At 39.4% G+C, this 18,368-nt stretch overlaps 1 protein-coding gene across 1 annotated transcript in view; it reads right to left on the bottom strand.

The window, feature by feature from the left end:
* LOC124618072 (tectonin beta-propeller repeat-containing protein) overlaps positions 1 to 18,368 on the bottom strand; it is a 209,603-nt gene that overhangs the window by 51,145 nt on the left and 140,090 nt on the right. Inside the window, exons 12-13 of the mRNA XM_047145316.1 lie at positions 11,608 to 11,711; positions 7,183 to 7,325 (exon numbers count right to left, since the gene is read on the bottom strand). Coding sequence (XP_047001272.1) covers positions 7,183 to 7,325; positions 11,608 to 11,711 — 247 coding nt within the window. The remainder of the gene's footprint in view (positions 1 to 7,182; positions 7,326 to 11,607; positions 11,712 to 18,368) is intronic.

Genomic DNA, 18,368 nt, shown 5'->3' with positions numbered 1-18,368 from the left:
ATACTTGCCACAAATGGTCAGTTGAAACAAATTACGAAAATCATGTAAAAGGAGCTTAACAGATTGTGAAAGTGCATCCAACTTTGACCCTTTTTCTAGTATAAGTTCACTATACCCTACACAGACTTACACACTTATATTTTCCTGACACTAAAATTATTTATGACTGATTGCTCTGGTAGACAGATGAATGCCAACTGGAACATAGCAATACTTGCTCAATTAAACAAAGATTTTGAGACTTTACTCCTATTTCAACAAAAGCAGTACTAATGGACTGCAAGAAACAAGGCATTGGTTCAGTCTATCTTAACGAAATAAAAAATGTACACATCAATGCTACAGCTCCCAACATCTTACCTCAACTATCCACAGCAGCCCTATAGAAAGCTGTCAGACCTACAAACCAGGAAGCAAAATAGGAACATGTGTTCATGGAACAGTCTGAACTACCTTTTGCTTTCCTGACTATGTATTGTTTGCCTCTAGAGCCACAATAAATGGATGAATTTAATACAGTTAAGTTTGAAGGCAGCCCTAAAACTCAACTGTAATAAGACTAAAATAATGTAAATGAACATAATGAAAAAGAAATAATACAAATTAACAAGTAAATCATAAAATCAGTTAACAAACTTATGTATTTGGATCAAGAACCTAAAATGAAAGTTTGCAGTTAATATATTAACAATTTTGACTTATGGCAGTGAGACATGGACTTTTAACGTGAAAACCACTTAAAAACTGGTTGCTCATTACAAAATGGAGAGATATAAGTCAAGAATTATGAGGAAAGACAGAAACAAACAAGTGGATGGGTGGAACAGACTGAAGTGGAAGACATAATTATGGTTTGGTTTAGTTGTTGGTTGACTGGGGCAAGGGGACCAAACAGTAAGGTCATTGGTCCCATAGGATTATGGAAGGAAACGGAAGGAAGTTGGCCATGCCCTTTCAAAGGAACCATCCCAGCATCTGCCCAAAGCGATTTAGGGAAATCACGGAAAACCTAAATCAGGATGGCTGGCACAATTACGACTGTAATGAAAATGAAAAGGAGGTGGACAAAATATATAGCCTAGCAAGTCAATGGTAGAGGGTCCAAAAAAAGTTTTCCACTAGATTCAAGATACAGAAATAAGACGGAGATGACTATCTGATACACACATGAGAAATGTGGACGTATTTAGCTGAAGATGATAATTCAAGTACAAATCTGTAGGAGGTCTTTACTGAGCAGTGGAAATAAATGGATCTCCTCAGCATCAGCTGTAACTGAAATGCAGTTACTGGGAGGCCACAAAATGAGAACAAAATCCAAAAACTGTTCATGGGGATCTTTTCTGTCAATGACGTTCTTGTTGAATACTGTGGTAAAAACAATAAAACCTGAAACATTTGCTTGAGGGGCAAAACTCTCCTGAAAACATCAGTCTCAGAAAATGCCAGATATACAAAATATGAAAATCATGCAGATAAGAAGGGAGTAGCCAAGGAAGTGCCATCAATATAGCTGCCTGATGATGATTTATTACTAGATAATCCACATATAATCTAAGTAAAAAGTTTAAGAATGAACTCCTTGCCCATATACATCATGAAGGCTACACTGTAATAAGAACATGGCTTGACCCCAATCTCCAGCATGAGGATAATTACCACCTTTCCAAACTAAAATTACAGCCAGAAGAAAGCATTTCTTAGGTGCTGCAAAATGTGAGAAGGCACTGCCTTGGTACACAAAATAGGTCAGAGATGCCAAATTTAAACAGGTGTAAAACCCCCAAGATTGGTGATCTTTTACAGAAGCTCGAAATTTAGCACAGACTTCAATGCGAAATGCTTATAATAGTTTCCACAACGAAACTTTGTCTCCAAACATGGCAAAAAACCCAAAGAGATTCTGGTCGTATGTGAAGTACACAAGCAGCAAGAAACAATCCATGCCTTCTCTGTGGGATAGCAATGGAGATACTATTGAAGACTGTGCTGCCAAAGCAGAGTTACTAAACACAGCCTTCCGAAATGCCTTCACAGTAGAAGACGAAGTAAATATTCCAGAATTCCAATCGAGAACAGCTGCCAACATGAGCAACGTAGCACTAAATATCCTCGGTGTAGTGAAGCAACATAAATCACTTAATAAAAGCAAGTCTTCTGGTCCAGACTGTATACCAATTAGGTTTCTTTCAGAGTATACTGATGCAATAGCTCCATACTTAAAAATCATATGCAACTGTTTACTCAACAAAAGATCTGTACCCAAAGACTGGAAAGTTGCACAGGTCACACCAATATTCAAGAAAGGTAGTAGGAGTAATTCACTAAACTACAGGCCCATATCATTAATGTCGATATGCAGCAGGATTTTGGAACATGTATTCTGTTCAAACATTATGAATTACCTCGAAGAACACAGTCTATCGACACACAGTCAACATGGGTTTAGAAAACATCGTTCCTGTGAAACACATCTCGCTCTTTATTCACATGAAGTGTTGAGTACTATTGACAAGGGATTTCAAATTGACTCCGAACTTCTGGATTTCTGGAAGGCTTTTGACACTGTAACAGACAAGTGGCTTGTAGTGAAATTGTGTGCTTGAGGAATAACATCTCAGTTACGTGACTGGATGCGTGATTTCCTGTCAGAGAGGTCACAGTTCGTATTACTTGAAGGAAAGACATCAAATAAAACAGAAGTGATTTCTGGCGTCCTCCAAGGTAGTGTTATAGGCCCTTTGCTGTTTTTTATCTACATAAACACAGCTCTACAAAATAAATTTTTTTTTTCGTTGCCAGGGAAGTTTGAACGAAAATGGGATATTGTTATGATACTCATTCCGAGTATATTTGTACTTTTTCCAAATTGGCTCTGGTTTTTGAGATATAGGTTATTTGTGGAAATGAGAGTTTCATGTGGATAATATCGACTGCAGGGTCCATATATGGTGTAATGTATTTGCTACCTGTTTTTTAATTAGTGATATTGTACTATCTTTATTAAACAATTGTGCTCAGGGAGTGCATCTGTGTGGTTGAGGATTACATCATGCAAACATCACACTGTCAGCATGTGTTCAGTCCTGTTGTGCGGTGCGTGTGTTGAAGATATTGAGGGTTGTGCAGATTTGAATTCGGCGGTACTCGACATTCATTTGTTGCCCGAGGTAATCCCCGCAACACCGATAGGTAGCGTTCAGTGTAAACAAGAAAAATGGCGATGGTCGAAAGTCACACACATGTGCAGTGCAGCTTCAAGGAGATAGAACCTTTTCATCGTGACGTAGCAAATAAGAGGTGAGTATTCATTTCACACAAAACAATTAATGATGTTTGTTGGATGTGATTGACATGCAAATACAAGAAAGTTCTGCATAATACGTAGTATTTGTGCAATTTTGTTTTAGGAAAACATGAGTTCTTCACGCCGTCTTTGTGTGAACCATCCAGATGAGTTCTGCTACATTTGTGGTGAATACGTTCTTCAAAAGAACAGGAAGAATATCACTCCTTTAGTGAAGGAAGCGTATCTGGCATATTTCGGAATTAAACTTGGAGATCAAGACAAGGCGTGGGCACCCCATAAAGTTTGTAAATGCTGTGCGGAGTGCTTACAGCAGTGGACAAAATGAAAAAGGAAAAGCTTAAACTTCGGAGTGCCTATGGTATGGCGAGAGCAGAAGAACCATACAGATGATTGCTATTTTTGCATTGTTAATGTGAAAGGTTTTAATAGGTTCAAGAAACGAAAGTGGGAATATCCCGATTTGGAGTCAGCAAGAAGACCGGTGGTGCACAGCAACGATGTTCCTGTACCAACTTTCACAACATAACCCATGCTAACATCATCAGATGACGACGTGCACGGCGAGGAATGTACAAGTAGTGGTTCGGAATACGAAGGACGTGAGACACAACCCCAGCAGTTCGACCAGAAGGAGCTCAGTGACTTGATACGAGAACTCAATCTTTCAAAGGAAGCATCAGAACTCTTAGCATCCAGGCTTCATCCAAGTGTTAAAATAACAGCTTACCAGACGAGAGAAGAAAACCTTCTTCCATACTTCAACCAAGAAGAGGTTATAGTGTATTGCAGCAATATACCTGGACTTTTACTTGAATTGGGGCTGCCGGAATATAGACCAGAGGACTGGCGTCTCTTCATAGACAGTTCCACTAGAAGTTTAAAATGTGTTCTCCTACACAATGGCAATCGTTACGCATCTATTCCAATTGCCCACTCAACAAAACTTTGTGAAGCATATGCTAACATCAAGATGGTTCTGCAGAAAATTCAGTATATGCAGCACCAGTGGTTGATTTGTGTTGATTTGAAAATGGTGAACTTCTTGCTTGGACAACAAAGTGGATACACAAAGCACCCATGTTTTATCTGCATGTGGGATAGTAGGGCAAAGCACGAACATTGGAAGCAGAAAACATGGCCTCCAAGGGAACATATGGCTGTTGGTGAAGCAAACATCATTAATGAACCTCTGGTTAGTAGGGACTAGATTGTTCTTCCACCATTACATATTAAGTGAGGACTAATGAAGCAATTCACCAAAGCTTTAGACAGAAATGGTAATTGCTTCACATACATCTGCAATACGTTCCCTGGACTCAGTAGTGAAAAACTTAAGGCAGGAATATTTGATGGTCCTCAAATTCGCAGGCTCATCAACGATACCAATTTTACAAGTGTCATGACTGTCACTGAAGCATCGACCTGGAACAGTTTTGTCGCTGTTGTAAAATGTTTTTTGGGCAATCATAAAGCTCCCAATTACGAGGAAATGGTCAAAAACATGCTCACTAACTTTCAAAACTTAGGAGCTAACATGAGCATAAAATTGCACTTCCTTCACAGCCACTTGGATCGATTTCCTCGTAATCTAGGTGATTTCAGTGAGGAACAAGGAGAGCGGTTCCATCAAGATATGAAAGGAATAGAGGAAAGATATAAAGGAAGATGGGACAGGCATATGATGGCAGATTATTGCTGGAATCTGCAACGTGACTGTTCTGAAGAGACCTATAAAAGGAAAGCGTGCAGGAAGCTGTTCGTCATGGACGGAAAATGATATACTTATAGAGAAACTTTTCAATTATGTTTTATACGTGGACAAATGCCTATCAGGTTTTCATAGAAGCTATTTATAAAGATTATTTTCTTTTTTCATTGTAGTTTGTAGTGCTCGAGTTCAGTATTAGCAGTTTTTTTCGAATTTTTTGAATAAATCATGCATTATCTCAAAAACTAGAGCCAAACTGCATAAATGGTTGCTATATTCGTCCTCAGCACCACTAACCCATCCTAAAGCCACTCAAATATCCTTGGCAAGAAAATGAGTGTTGACCAGTGAAATGATTTGGGAGGCAATCTGAGAAGCCGTCTTAGGTTGTTTGCAGATGACGCTGTCATTTGTCGACTAATAAAATCATCAGTAGATCAAGACAAACTGCAAAATGATTTAGAAAGATATCTGTATGGTACAAAAATTTTCAATTGACCCAAAATAACGAAGAGTGTGAGGTCATCCACATGAGTTTCAAAAGGAATCCATTAAACTTCGGTTACGTGATAAATCAGTCATATCTAAAGGCTGTAAATTCAACTAAATACCTAGGAATTACAATTATGAACAACTTAAATTGGAAGGAACATACAGAAAATGTTGTGGGGAAGGCCAACCAAAACCAGCATTTTATTGGTATGACACTTTAAAAATGTAACAGATCTACTAAGGAGACTGCCTACACTACAATTGTCCATCCTCTTTTAGAATACTGCTACACCGTGTGGGATCCTTATCAGATATCCTTATTTTCAATATCTGCAAGTTGCAGAGCACTACATGTACAAGACATTCTCTCTGAAGTGTTGGCAAATTTGATTACAAATGGCTCTGCTACATTCCCTTGTTTTTTACTAAGTGAAGTGCTTGAGCTGGCAGAAGATGAGAATCTTTCTTGGTCTCAGCATACAGATCTTTTTGGCCATTTATTTATTAAACTTTTTGTTCTTGGGTGCTACATGACAATTCCTGATCCATGATGCAAGGTTACCAAAGTAATTTATACAAAATTCTCTGTGAGAAGACTGAAGCTCTTTACATGAACTACTCCTCCGCATTACAACAGGTAAGTTTAGCTATGTATACTACAGTTGTATGGCAGTACAGACAGCACTGAAAATGAAATGGTGTATGGCAAATTCGTTCAAACCCGCAGGAAATGAATTGCGCTTTTATAACTTTCTAACTTGGATATTAAACCTAAGCTTTTTCTTGCTCAACACTTACAAATTTTTTACCTCCCTCAACCTGTCATTCCTCTGTTTCTCAATTCTGCTAACAATTCTTAACATTTTACTCAGTTAACTCTTTGAAAAACACAACATACTTACTCAACTTTAGCGTTTTGTGTACTTCAACTTTAAATAAAATACATGCTTAGTTCTTTTGACTTCATCAGACTATACTTGATACAATGAATTTGTCTAAGTCAGGAAAGTACCATTCCACAACTCCTAAAATGATTTTTAAGTGCTGTTCAATCCTTGAAGGCATAACTTCTTCCATTTTTTCCTGCAGAAACATATTCTATTTTACAGAACCATTCTTTACTCTCAATTGATAGTACTGCTCAAGATGCATAAAAACTATGCCTCTTTCAGCTGAAGGCATATTGTAATGTCTGATCGGTCACTCAAGCTGAAATAACTGGAAGTTTCCAAATTTGAAAGTCTGAATTTCACTGTCATCTGATGAGACACTAGGGAACTATGCAGGCCACATAGCTGGAGATCCACACACCTAGGAAAATCCAAGTATCTGGGCTATTCACTAACAACTGTTTTATGTCAACATGTGTCTCACAATGAGGCTGATATTTTCTTAAACAGAGGTTTCTACCATTCTCATGATTCATGCAACTGAACCAATTCCTTGTTCTCTAAAATACACAATATTCCACAATCATACCCAGCAGTAGTCACTGAAACTTCACTAGAGTTTACAAGGACAGAGGGATGGAAGTGTTGATCTGCAATGTGAATGCTGAATGTCTTATACATTTGACATCTTATACGTGTGAATAATGAAGGAGATAACTACTCACAGTGAATTCCAATATTATTTCTGTGAACATAGTACACAATCGTTCAAATGCACTAACCTGTCTGCTTTGTCATGCACACATCCTGTCACAATGAGTTCTGAACCTGGGCAAAAACCATTGTGTAGCTGCGCTTCATATGGCAAACCTCGTCCAGTAATATCGATTTCTTGCACATAGAAATCATCCTTTTGCTGGGCTGCCTAAAATTATACAATATAAAATCACTTTCCAAATATAAGCATAGTATTTTTACTTTATAAATCAAATTCTGTGTTTAGGTAATAGGTAAAATTTATATTTCTAACCTCTGTATGTGACTGTTAATTAGTATCGTGCTATCAAGCAAAAATAGATCCATGGAATGTGTATCACAATAAAAAATAAATAAATACAGGATGATTATAATTGAAGTTTAACTTTCAAAACAATGTAGAAATAATGCCACTGGTCAGAATGACATCAAATTGCACACAGATTATTATCGGAGAATGGGGAAAACATATGGCAGAAGAAAAAAAAATAGTGTGAAAATTGATCAATAGATGGCGTTGTATTGTGTCAGAATACATAAATGAAAACACCTGTCATGCACACAACCAACTGAAGTTGATATAAACACACCGGGTACACGGCGGCTTCTCCTCCTTTCGCGTCTGCGACGTCAGCACGACTGTCTCAATACAGGGTCGCGCTCTGCTTGTAAAGCTGTGTTACAAGAATGATGACTGTGCACACGTCACTCTGCAGAAGTTCCAGACACTGAAGGGTTTGAAAAAAGGCTTTGGTCCGATGACTGCCTTGGGTATGTAGAAAATGATCCGGAAATTCAAAAAGACGGGTTCTTTTGGTGTGCAACCTGGTAGGAGGAGGAAACTAATTGATTCAATGTCAGTGGAAGCAGTGACCACAGCAATGCAGGAGGAGACAAGTGGTGGTGTGCAAACGTGTAGTGCATGGAGAATTGCCCACGCATTGGACATACCCGTGAGCACAATGCATACAATGCTACAAAACATCCTTCTTTGCTATCCATTCAAAATTACACATATGCACAAGTTGCTTCCTGTTGACATGTCAGCAAGACAGACCTTTGCTTTAGAACTTCTTGCTCACATTGATGTGGACAATGATTGGTCGTGGAAGATTTTGTGGACAGACAAAGCCCACCACCATCCGACAGGATATGTCAATACGCAGAATTGCCGAATATCGGCAACAGAAAATCCACACTAAAATCAAGCCGTAACACTTCATCCTGAAAAGGTCACTGTGTGGTGGAGGTTTATGGTATCATTTATCATAGGGCCATATTTTTTTGAAGAGACAGGGGCTTCCAGTCCTGTTACCTGTACCATCACTGGTAAGTGCTATCAGTGTCTTTTGCGCAATCACATCATTCCAGTTCTTCAACAGTGTGGATGTACGTATGGGATCATTTTTATGCAAGATGACACACCTCCGCACATTGCAAATCCAGTTAAGCTGCTGCTGAAGTGCCATTTTGGAAATGATAGAATTATCAGCTGCCATTTCCCTACAGCCCGGCCGTTCCGATCACCTGATCTTAGTCCATGTGACTTCTGGCTGCAGGGCTATCTGAAAGATATTGTGTTCAGTGTCCCCATTGCAAACTTAGCTGCATTGAAGGCACGCATTGAGCATCACATTCTGAACATGAATCTGGAAACACTTCAACCCGTTGTGGAACATGGTGTTTCTCAATTTCAACTTGTTGCAGAAAATGGTGGACAGCGTATTGAAGCTGTTTTGCACCAGTCACACGGAAATTAATAATCCGATATGAATTTGATTGACACTTTTTATGCAGTTTGTGGCCTCAGGACAATTAAAAACCGGTTTTTCCCATCCGATGTGATACGACCTTGCAGTGGTGGATGGGCTTATGTGACTAACAGTATCACACCTGTAGACCTATTCACACACTGAGTAGTACAGTTTGTTTAGTGTCAAACATACACCTTAGGCATTGTTGTACAATTCATTTGTCATTTGTAGTTGACCACTATTAAAATATGATGCGTACAGTGTCATCTATTGCTACATTTTGTAACTATTTATTTTTCTTCAGCCATACGTTTTCTCCCTTCTCTGATAATTTTCCGTTGCAATTTGACATCATTCTGACCAGTGGTGTTATTTCTACAGCAGTTTGAAAGTTTAACTTCAATTATAATCATCCTGTATATTGATGTTAAAAATAAACTTCAGTGAAATCTCCACTTCCCAGACAAGAGTAAGGGAAAAATGGACTGAAAAAAAGACAAATGCTTAGAGAAGTGAATATTTCATTTGTATAAATATATGGTCTTCTGCAGCTACAAACTGTATGAAACACATTGTAATGGTAGTCCACCAGAGCTGTTTTGATACTTATTTTTTATTTATTGCTTCTGGTTTTAGGCAAGGCTACATTCAAGTGGTATGCTATAAGAACATAAATGTATTTTATACTCAGATATATGGCACTAGTCAAGGAATGTGTATTTGGTTATAAGGGATCTAGGAGGAAGAAACTACAACAACATGTGACAAAATCAAACAATGTAAAATCCATGTTTGAATATCAACAATATAAGGAAATGGATAGGTTGCTACTCACCACAAAGATGACACACTAAGTGGCAGACAGTCACAAAACACCACACATATATTCATCTACACAAGCAAGCACACCTCATGCACACGACTGCCATCTTTGCCAGCTCAAACTGGAATCCAACTGTCACATGGAACGAAAGCAGCAATCTGGAGGGAGTGGGGCAGGGGATGAGATAGCAGGGTATGGATAGAGGGAGAGAAGAGTACTGTCTGATTGGAGTCTGCAGTGACTAGAGGGAGGCATGACAAATTGCCCCGACAGGTACAGCTGCGGGAGGTTGTGGGACAGGGAGTAAGGAAGGGGGGGGGGGGGGGGGCTTCTCTCCGCCTACCCATACCCTGCTATCCCTTCCCCTTCCCTGTCCTCCTCCAGATTGCTGCTTTTTCACAAGACAGTTTAATTCTGGTGGTCCAAGCTGCTGGAGGTGGCAGTCAGCTTGCAAGTGTTGGGAATAAATGGTCATCCTTAGAGTGAGTGGCAATCTATACTTTTCTTAACATTCTTTCATATCAAATGTGTTTATTTTTGCCTTTTTCCCTTGTATTTGTGCACTAGCTAAGGATCAGTGACTAGAGGGAGGCATGACAAATTGCCCTGCCAGGTACAGCTGCAGGAGGTTGTGGGACAAGGAGTCAGAGGGGGGGGGGGGCGTAGGGGGGGGGGGCTTCTCTCCGCCTACCCATACCCTGCTTTATAGCTTCTGATTATGCAACTTCCATTTTTTTTTAATTTCCTAAACATTAACTTTTTTTACTTATACACAGTACTAATTAAACACTACTGGAGACTCCTGCACAAGACGCGATTCAGCATCACATATGTGGCTGTTGTAATTAGAGAGATCAGCTTACATTAGATAAGCTTTGCACAACAGTGCGTGAAACCAAGTCTTTGAAGACTGCAATTCATCACTGCGACTGGGCAATCACAGTCAATAATAGAACAACATGACTAAGTGTTATATGTCAGTGTAATGGTTAGCATGTTAACTTGCCATGCTGAAGGTCACAGGTTCAAATCTCATCAGATGTTGTGGAATTATTTTATTTCTAAATCCAATCAAAAGAGTCTGATTATCATTTTTATTCAGTTAACTGGTCTAAACGTATTTTTTTTAATTTCTAATTCTTTGCCACATCATTTTTTTCATCACATTGACTTTTATTTGCTTTTATTTTTCTACCATTTGGAATCTTCCTGTGTCATCTATACCTGCAACCGAGTGTCAACAAGGACTGCTCATCAGTTGGTAACATGGCAGCTCATGTAGCCAGTGAGAGGACAGTTTCAGGTAATCAGTGATACCAAGAAATTACAGTCTGCTTTTCGCACTGAAACTGAACTTCTTTCTATCTTGAGTTTGCTCATAGAGACTAACTGTAATAACTGTGAACTAAGCGATCATGAGTTTAGTTGTGCCTCAGTTTGTTAACCACCACTTTCTTGAATACATTTCACATTACAGGGTTGTGGTTGGTTTTGGAAATGAGTTTAAATTCGGGGCTTGGTCATTTAAAATCAGCTGCTGACAGAACACCTCACATTTTCAACAAACCTTGCAGCAACAACCTCCAACATTGCTAAGTGTTACACATTAACACCATTTGTAAAGTGACTTCTTGTGTTTGTGTGTTACTTGTAACCAAGAGGTGGCCAGTGGCTAATGTGGCAACACCACAGTGGCAAGTGACAGATGTCAGCTACCAAGTAATTTTAAATGGACTATGCCATTTCTAAAAATTAAATTCTCTCGTTACAGACAAGGAGAAATTTATTAGTAACTGCAAGGAAAATTATGTGATGATGAAAATGATAATAAAGAATATAATGAAATGACTTGCACTTAATAATATATTACAAACCTCTAAATTAATTGGATCAAAAACAAATATGTCACCAAGCCCTGTTATTGCCCATATTGACCCTGGACTTGGTGCACCATGGACTCCATTTGCTTGACAGCACACTGAAACAGACACAAAAAAACATACAAAAATTTTGCATTTTTTTCCCTTCAAAATGCATTCAGAATGAATACTATAAGGGGCAAAAGAGGTAAGAACTCCAAATATAAAATCTCTGCCATGATGCTTTACTTAAACTACTTTCGTTTAGATAGTTAAATAAATTTTTACAGTTTCCCAGTTTTAGTCTACAGTTCACAACCAATAAATTGTGGCCTGAGTACACATCTTAGTCCGCACCTTCCCATGGTGTAACTTAAAATTTAAAATCTGACAGAGATTCTGGAAACAGATTTTAGATTATAAGACATTTCCAGGGGCAAATGTGGTCTCTGACCACAACTTATTGGTAATGAACTGACAATTTAAACTAAAGACGTTGCAAAAAGGTAGGAAATTAAGGATATGGAACCTAGATAAGTTGAAAGAGCGAAAGGTGTTGAGAGTTTCAGAGAGAGCACTAGGCTAAGATTGACTCGAACAGGGGAAAGAAATACAGTAGAAGACAAATGGTTAGCTTTGAGAGACAGGATAGTGAAGGCAGTGGAGTATCAAATACGTGAAAAGGCCTCGTAGAAATCCTTAGATATCACAGGGCATACTGAATTTAATTAATTAATGGAAAACATGTAAAAACGCAACAAATGAAGCAGGCAGATGGGAATACAAACATCTGAAAGATGAGACTGACAGGGACTGCAAAATGACCAAGCAGGAATGGCTAGAGGACAAATACAAGGATTTAGAAGCATATGTCACTACAGGAAAGATAGATACCACCTACAGGAAAATTAAAGAGGCCTTTCAAGAAAAAAGAAGCAGCTAAATTAATATCAAGAGCTCAGATGGAAAATCAGTACCAAGCAAAGACAGGAAAGCTGAGAGGTAGAAAGAGTATGTACATGTTCTACACAAGGGAGATGATGGCAGTATTAGAGAAAGGAAAGAGGACAGAGATGAAGATGAGGTAGGACATAATGCAAGAAGAATCTGACAGAGCACTGATGTTGAAACAAGGCCACTGGAGTAGACTACACTCTGTCAGATCTACTGATGGCCTTGAGAGAGCCAGCCATGACAAAAATACTCCATTTGGTGTGCAAGATATATGAGACAGGCGATATACTCTCAGGCCTGGAGAATAATGTAATAATCCCAATTCCAAAGAAAGAAGATGCTGACAGGTGTGAACATTTCCGAAATCTGAAACACATGAGGCAGCACTAACCCTACAACATATCTTAGAAGATAGGTTACTGAAGGGCAAACCTACATGTACAGCATATTTAGACTTAGAGAAGTTTTTGATAATGTTGACTGGAATACAATTTTTGAAGTTCTGAAGGTTGTTGTTGTTGTGGTCTTCAGTCCTGAGACTGGTTTGATGCAGCTCTCCATGCTACTCTATCCTGTGCAAGCTTCTTCATCTCCCAGTACATACTGCAACCTACATCCTTCTGAATCTGCTTAGTGTATTGATCTCTTGGTCTCCCTTTACGATTTTTACCCTCCACGCTGCCCTCCAATGCTAAATTTGTGATCCCTTGATGCCTCAAAACATGTCCTACCAATCGAACCCTTCTTCTAGTCAAGTTGTGCCACAAACTTCTCTTCTCCCCAATCCTATTCAATACCTCCTCATTAGTTACGTGATCTACCCACCTTATCTTCAGCATCCTTCTGTAGCACCACATTTCGAAAGCTTCTATTTTCTTCTTGTCCAAACTGGTTATCGTCCATGTTTCACTTCCATACATGGCTACACTCCATACAAATACTTTCAGAAACAACTTCCTGACACTTAAATCTATACTTGATATTAACAAATTTCTCTTCTTCAGAAACGATTTCCTTGCCATTGCCAGTCTACATTTTATATCCTCTCTACTTCGACCATCATCAGTTATTTTACTCCCTAAATAGCAAAACTCCTTTACTACTTTAAGTGTCTCATTTCCTAATCTAATCCCCTCAGCATCACCCGATTTAATTTGACTATGTTCCATTACCCTCGTTTTGCTTTTGTTGATGTTCATCTTATATCCTCCTTTCAAGACACTGTCCATTCCGTTCAACTGCTCTTCCAAGTCCTTTGCTGTCTCTGACAGAATTACAATGTCATCGGCGAACCTCAAAGTTTTTACTTCTTCTCCATGAATTTTAATACCTACTCCGAACTTTTCTTTTGTTTCCTTTACTGCTTGCTCAATATACAGATTGAATAACATCGGGGAGAGGCTACAACCCTGTCTCACTCCTTTCCCAACCACTGCTTCCCTTTCATGCCCCTCGACTCTTATAACTGCTATCTGGTTTCTGTACAAATTGTCAATAGCCTTTCGCTCCCTGTATTTTACCCCTGCCACCTTCAGAATTTGAAAGAGAGTATTCCAGTTAACGTTGTCAAAAGCTTTCTCTAAGTCTACAAATGCTAGAAACGTAGGTTTGCCTTTTCTTAATCTTTCTTCTAAGATAAGTCGTAAGGTTAGTATTGCCTCACGTGTTCCAACATTTCTACGGAATCCGAACTGAGCTTCCCCGAGGTCCGCTTCTACCAGTTTTTCCATTCGTCTGTAAAGAATTCGCGTTAGTATTTTGCAGCTGTGACTTATTAAACTGATAGTTCAGTAATTTTCACATCTGTCAACACCTGCTTTCTTTGGGATTGGAATTATTATATTCTTCTTGAAGTCTGTGGGTATTTCGCCTGTCTCATACATCTTGCTCACCAGATGGTAGAGTTTTGTCATGACTGGTTCTCCCAAGGCCATCAGTAGTTCTAATGGAATGTTGTCTACACCCAGGGCCTTGTTTCGACTCAGGTCTTTCAGTGCTCTGTCAAACTCTTCACGCAGTATCTTATCTCCTATTTCATCTTCATCTACATCCTCTTCCATTTCCATAATATTGTCCTCAAGTACATCTTCTGAAGGTAACAGGGGTAAAATAAAGGGAGTGAAAGGCTATTTACAACTTTGCACATAATCCAGACGGTAGTTTGGAGTAGGAACTAAAGTTCAGGGATAGGAAATAAAAACGTTGAGGTTTGCTGATGACATTGTAATTCTGTCAGAGACAGCAAAGGACTTGGAAGAGCAGTTGAATAGAATTAACAGTATCTTAAAAGGAGGATATAAGGTGATCATCACTTTTTGTGTTTGTGTGTTACCTGTAACCAAGAGGTGGCCAGTGGCTAATGTGGCAACACCATAGTGGCAAGTGACAGATGTCAGCTACCAAGTTTTTATTTCCTATCCCTGAACTTTAGTTCCTACTCCAAATTTTTCTTTAGTTTTGCTGTACAGATTAAATTATATCAGGGATCTGCTACAATCCTGTCTTATTGCCACCTTAACCACTGCATCCCTTTCATGCCCATCGAATCTTATAACTACCGTCTGGATTATGTGCAAAGTTGTAAATAGCCTTTCACTCCCTTTATTTTACCCCTGTTACCTTCAGAACTTCAAAAATTGTATTCCAGTCAACATTATCAAAAACTTCTTTAAGACTAAAGATGCTGTACATGTAGGTTTGCCCTTCAGTAACCTATCTTCTAAGATATGTTGTAGGGAGGATAATGGAATGTAGTCAAAGTAAAGCAGGTGGTGCTGAGGGAATTAGATTAGGGAATGAAACACTTAAAGTAGTAAATGAGTTTTGCTATTTGTCCAGCAAAATAACTGACAATTGGGGCAAAGTAGAGAGGATATGAAATACTGATTGGTAATCACAAGAAAAGTATTTCTGAAGAAGAGAACTTTGTTAACATCGAATATAAATTTAAGCATCAGGGCGTCTTTTCTGTAGGTATTTGTCCATAGTGTAACCATGTATGGAAGTAAAATATAAATGGTAAACAGTTTAGACAAGGATAGAATAGAGTCTTTTGAAAAGTAGTACTACTGAAGAACACTGAAGATTAGATGGGCAGATTGCATAATTAATGAGGAGGTACTGAATATAATTGGTGAGACAAGAAATCTGTGGCACAACTTGACAAAAAGAAGGGATAGGTTGACAGGACACATTCCACGATGCCAAGGGATCACCAATTTAGTACTGGATGGAAGTGTGTGGGGTGACGAGAGTGGGTGAGGGGGGAGAATAGGGCAAGTTCTATAGAGTGAGACACAATAGGAATGTGATCCACCAAGTAGATGTAATATCCAAGTTTTGCAAAAGGAATAAAATTAAATTTTATCTGGAAAATTGATTAGAGTTCACACAAAAGCATATGGCAACCACAGACAGGTATTCTGCAGACCCTCTATTAGTGTACTTCTGGGATGCAATCTGCATGCTGTAAAAACAGTGGATAAAGAGCAATGAAATAAAGGCAGCTAAAGCAGTGTAGTTTTTACCTGCAGCACCAAGAATGAGCTGAAAATGCTGCTGTAAGTATTAGCAGGATCCACAGAAGACTGCAGAGAAACAAGGGCACAACATCTTGACTAGCAGAAAACCATTTACCTGATTAAACCTGATGAAACTGGTGTTACACAGTGCCAATATCCACCATAAAGTACAAGTTTTTATGCCTACTGGCTATGTAGATTACAAAAAGATTGAAAGAATGTATGATGGGATAAAAGAAATGGTTCAGATCATTAAGGGAGGTAAAAATTTATTTTTTTATGTAGTACTGGAATTTAATAGTAGGAAAAGGAAGAGAAGATAATATAGTATGAGAACATGGGTGGGGGAGAGGAGGGGGTGGGGACACAAAAAAGGGGAAAGCCACTGGCAGAATTTTGCATAGAGCACTGTCTAATCATTGCTAACATTTGGTTTAGGAACACTAAAAGAATTTTGTATACCTAAAGAGATCTGGAGATACTGAAAGCTTTCAGAGAGATAATGGTAAGACAAAGATTTTGTTTGAAACCACAGTTTATGCTACAAGACATGCCCAGAGGTTGACGTCAACTCTGACCATAATTTATTGGTTAAGACCTGGAGTTTAAAACCAAAAAGAATGTAGAAAGGGAGGAAATTAAAGTGATGAGACGTATATATAAATTGAAAGAGTCAATAGTTGTTGAGAGGAGCAGCATTAAGCAATGACAGGTGAAAGAAATACTATACAAACTGATAGGGTAGCTTTGAGAGATGGAATATGAAGGCAGCAGAGGATCAAATGCTTAAAAGAACAGAACCAGTACAAATACTTGGATAATATATGAGATAATGAATTTAACTGCCAAAAGGAGAAAATAAAAAATGCAATAAATAAAGTAGGAAAAATGCAATACAAACAGTGGAAAGTCCAGGATGAAGTAACAACAATATGGAAATGATAGATTGCTACACACCATGTAAAGGATATGTTGAGTTACAGATAGCCACAATGAAAAAGACTGCTAAAACATTTAAGTTTTCAGACAAAGTCCTTCTTGTGAAGTATAAAACATGAACACAAATAAAACAATGGCAACTCCAGGTGGGAATATCAACAATGTAGGAAAAGACAATTTCTACTTACCGTAAGGAAGACCTGTCACATTGTAGACAGGCACAATTAAAAGACACTGACATAAAGCTTTTGGCCACAGCCTTCGTCAGTTAAAGAGAGACACACACAGCATTCACACACACAAGCAAGCACACCTCATGCATACACGGCTGCCAACTCAGCATCTCGAGCTGGACTGCAACCATAAGTGGGATGAAAACAGCAATCTGGAGGGGGTGGGGAAGGAGAAGGGGTCATAGTATATGGGTGGGCGGAAGAACGAACACTGTCTTGCAGATTGTGCAGGGGCTAGACTGCCAACAGTCGCAGCATCAGGAGGTTGTGGGGCAGGGAGTTGGGGAGAAAAAGGAGCAAAAAAGGAGAACAGCATGGAAAGATGGGTGGCCGTATTCCCAGAGGGCTGCAAATAAACAGGGTGAGAGATGAGAATTGGGAGGAGATGACAGGACAGAGAGGGTGGAAACTGTTGGGTGGAGGTTGTGGGGACAGTATGTTACCATATGTTGAGGCCAGGATAATTACGGGAGAGGAGAATATGTTGCGAGAATAACTCCCACCTCTGCAATTCAGAAAAGCTAGTGGTGGAGAGAAGGATCCAAGTATCCAGATGGCTCTGGTAGTGAGCGAGCCATTGAAATCAAGTGTGTTGTGTTCAGCTGCATGTTGTGCCACAGGGTGGTCTAGTTTGCTCCAGTCCACAGTTTAGATGACATGGCTGCTTTCACAGGTGACCATGTCCCTGATGGGATAGGATAAACTTGTGACGGACTGGAGTAGGAAGGGCTGGGTGGGTGGATTGGGCAGGTTTTGCTCCTGGGTCTTCCACAGGGATATGCTCCTTGTGACAAGGGGCTGGGATGGGGAGTGGCATAGGTATGGACTGGGATGTTGTGGAGGTTGAACAGGCGACAGATCAGCACTTCAGGAGGGGTGGGAAGTATCGCAGGTAGGATCTCACTCATTTCAGGGCATGATGACAGGTAATCAAAGCAATGGTGAAAGATGTGGTCCAATTGTTCCAGTCTGGGCTGGTCCTGGGTGATGGAAGAGACACTCATTTGTGGCTGGTTGTTGGGGGTGGTGAGAGGATTGGAGATGTGTAGAGAAATGGCATGGGGGATCTGTCTGTGGACTAAGTCTGGGGGATAGTTCCTGTCTGTGAGGGTCTTGGTGAGACTCTCAG

Source organism: Schistocerca americana, chromosome 1 (genome assembly GCF_021461395.2).
Source record: "Schistocerca americana isolate TAMUIC-IGC-003095 chromosome 1, iqSchAmer2.1, whole genome shotgun sequence".
Classification (NCBI taxonomy): Eukaryota; Metazoa; Arthropoda; class Insecta; order Orthoptera; family Acrididae; genus Schistocerca; species Schistocerca americana.
Note: the sequence above shows the minus strand (reverse complement) of the source record. Positions and strands in the feature narration are given on the sequence as shown.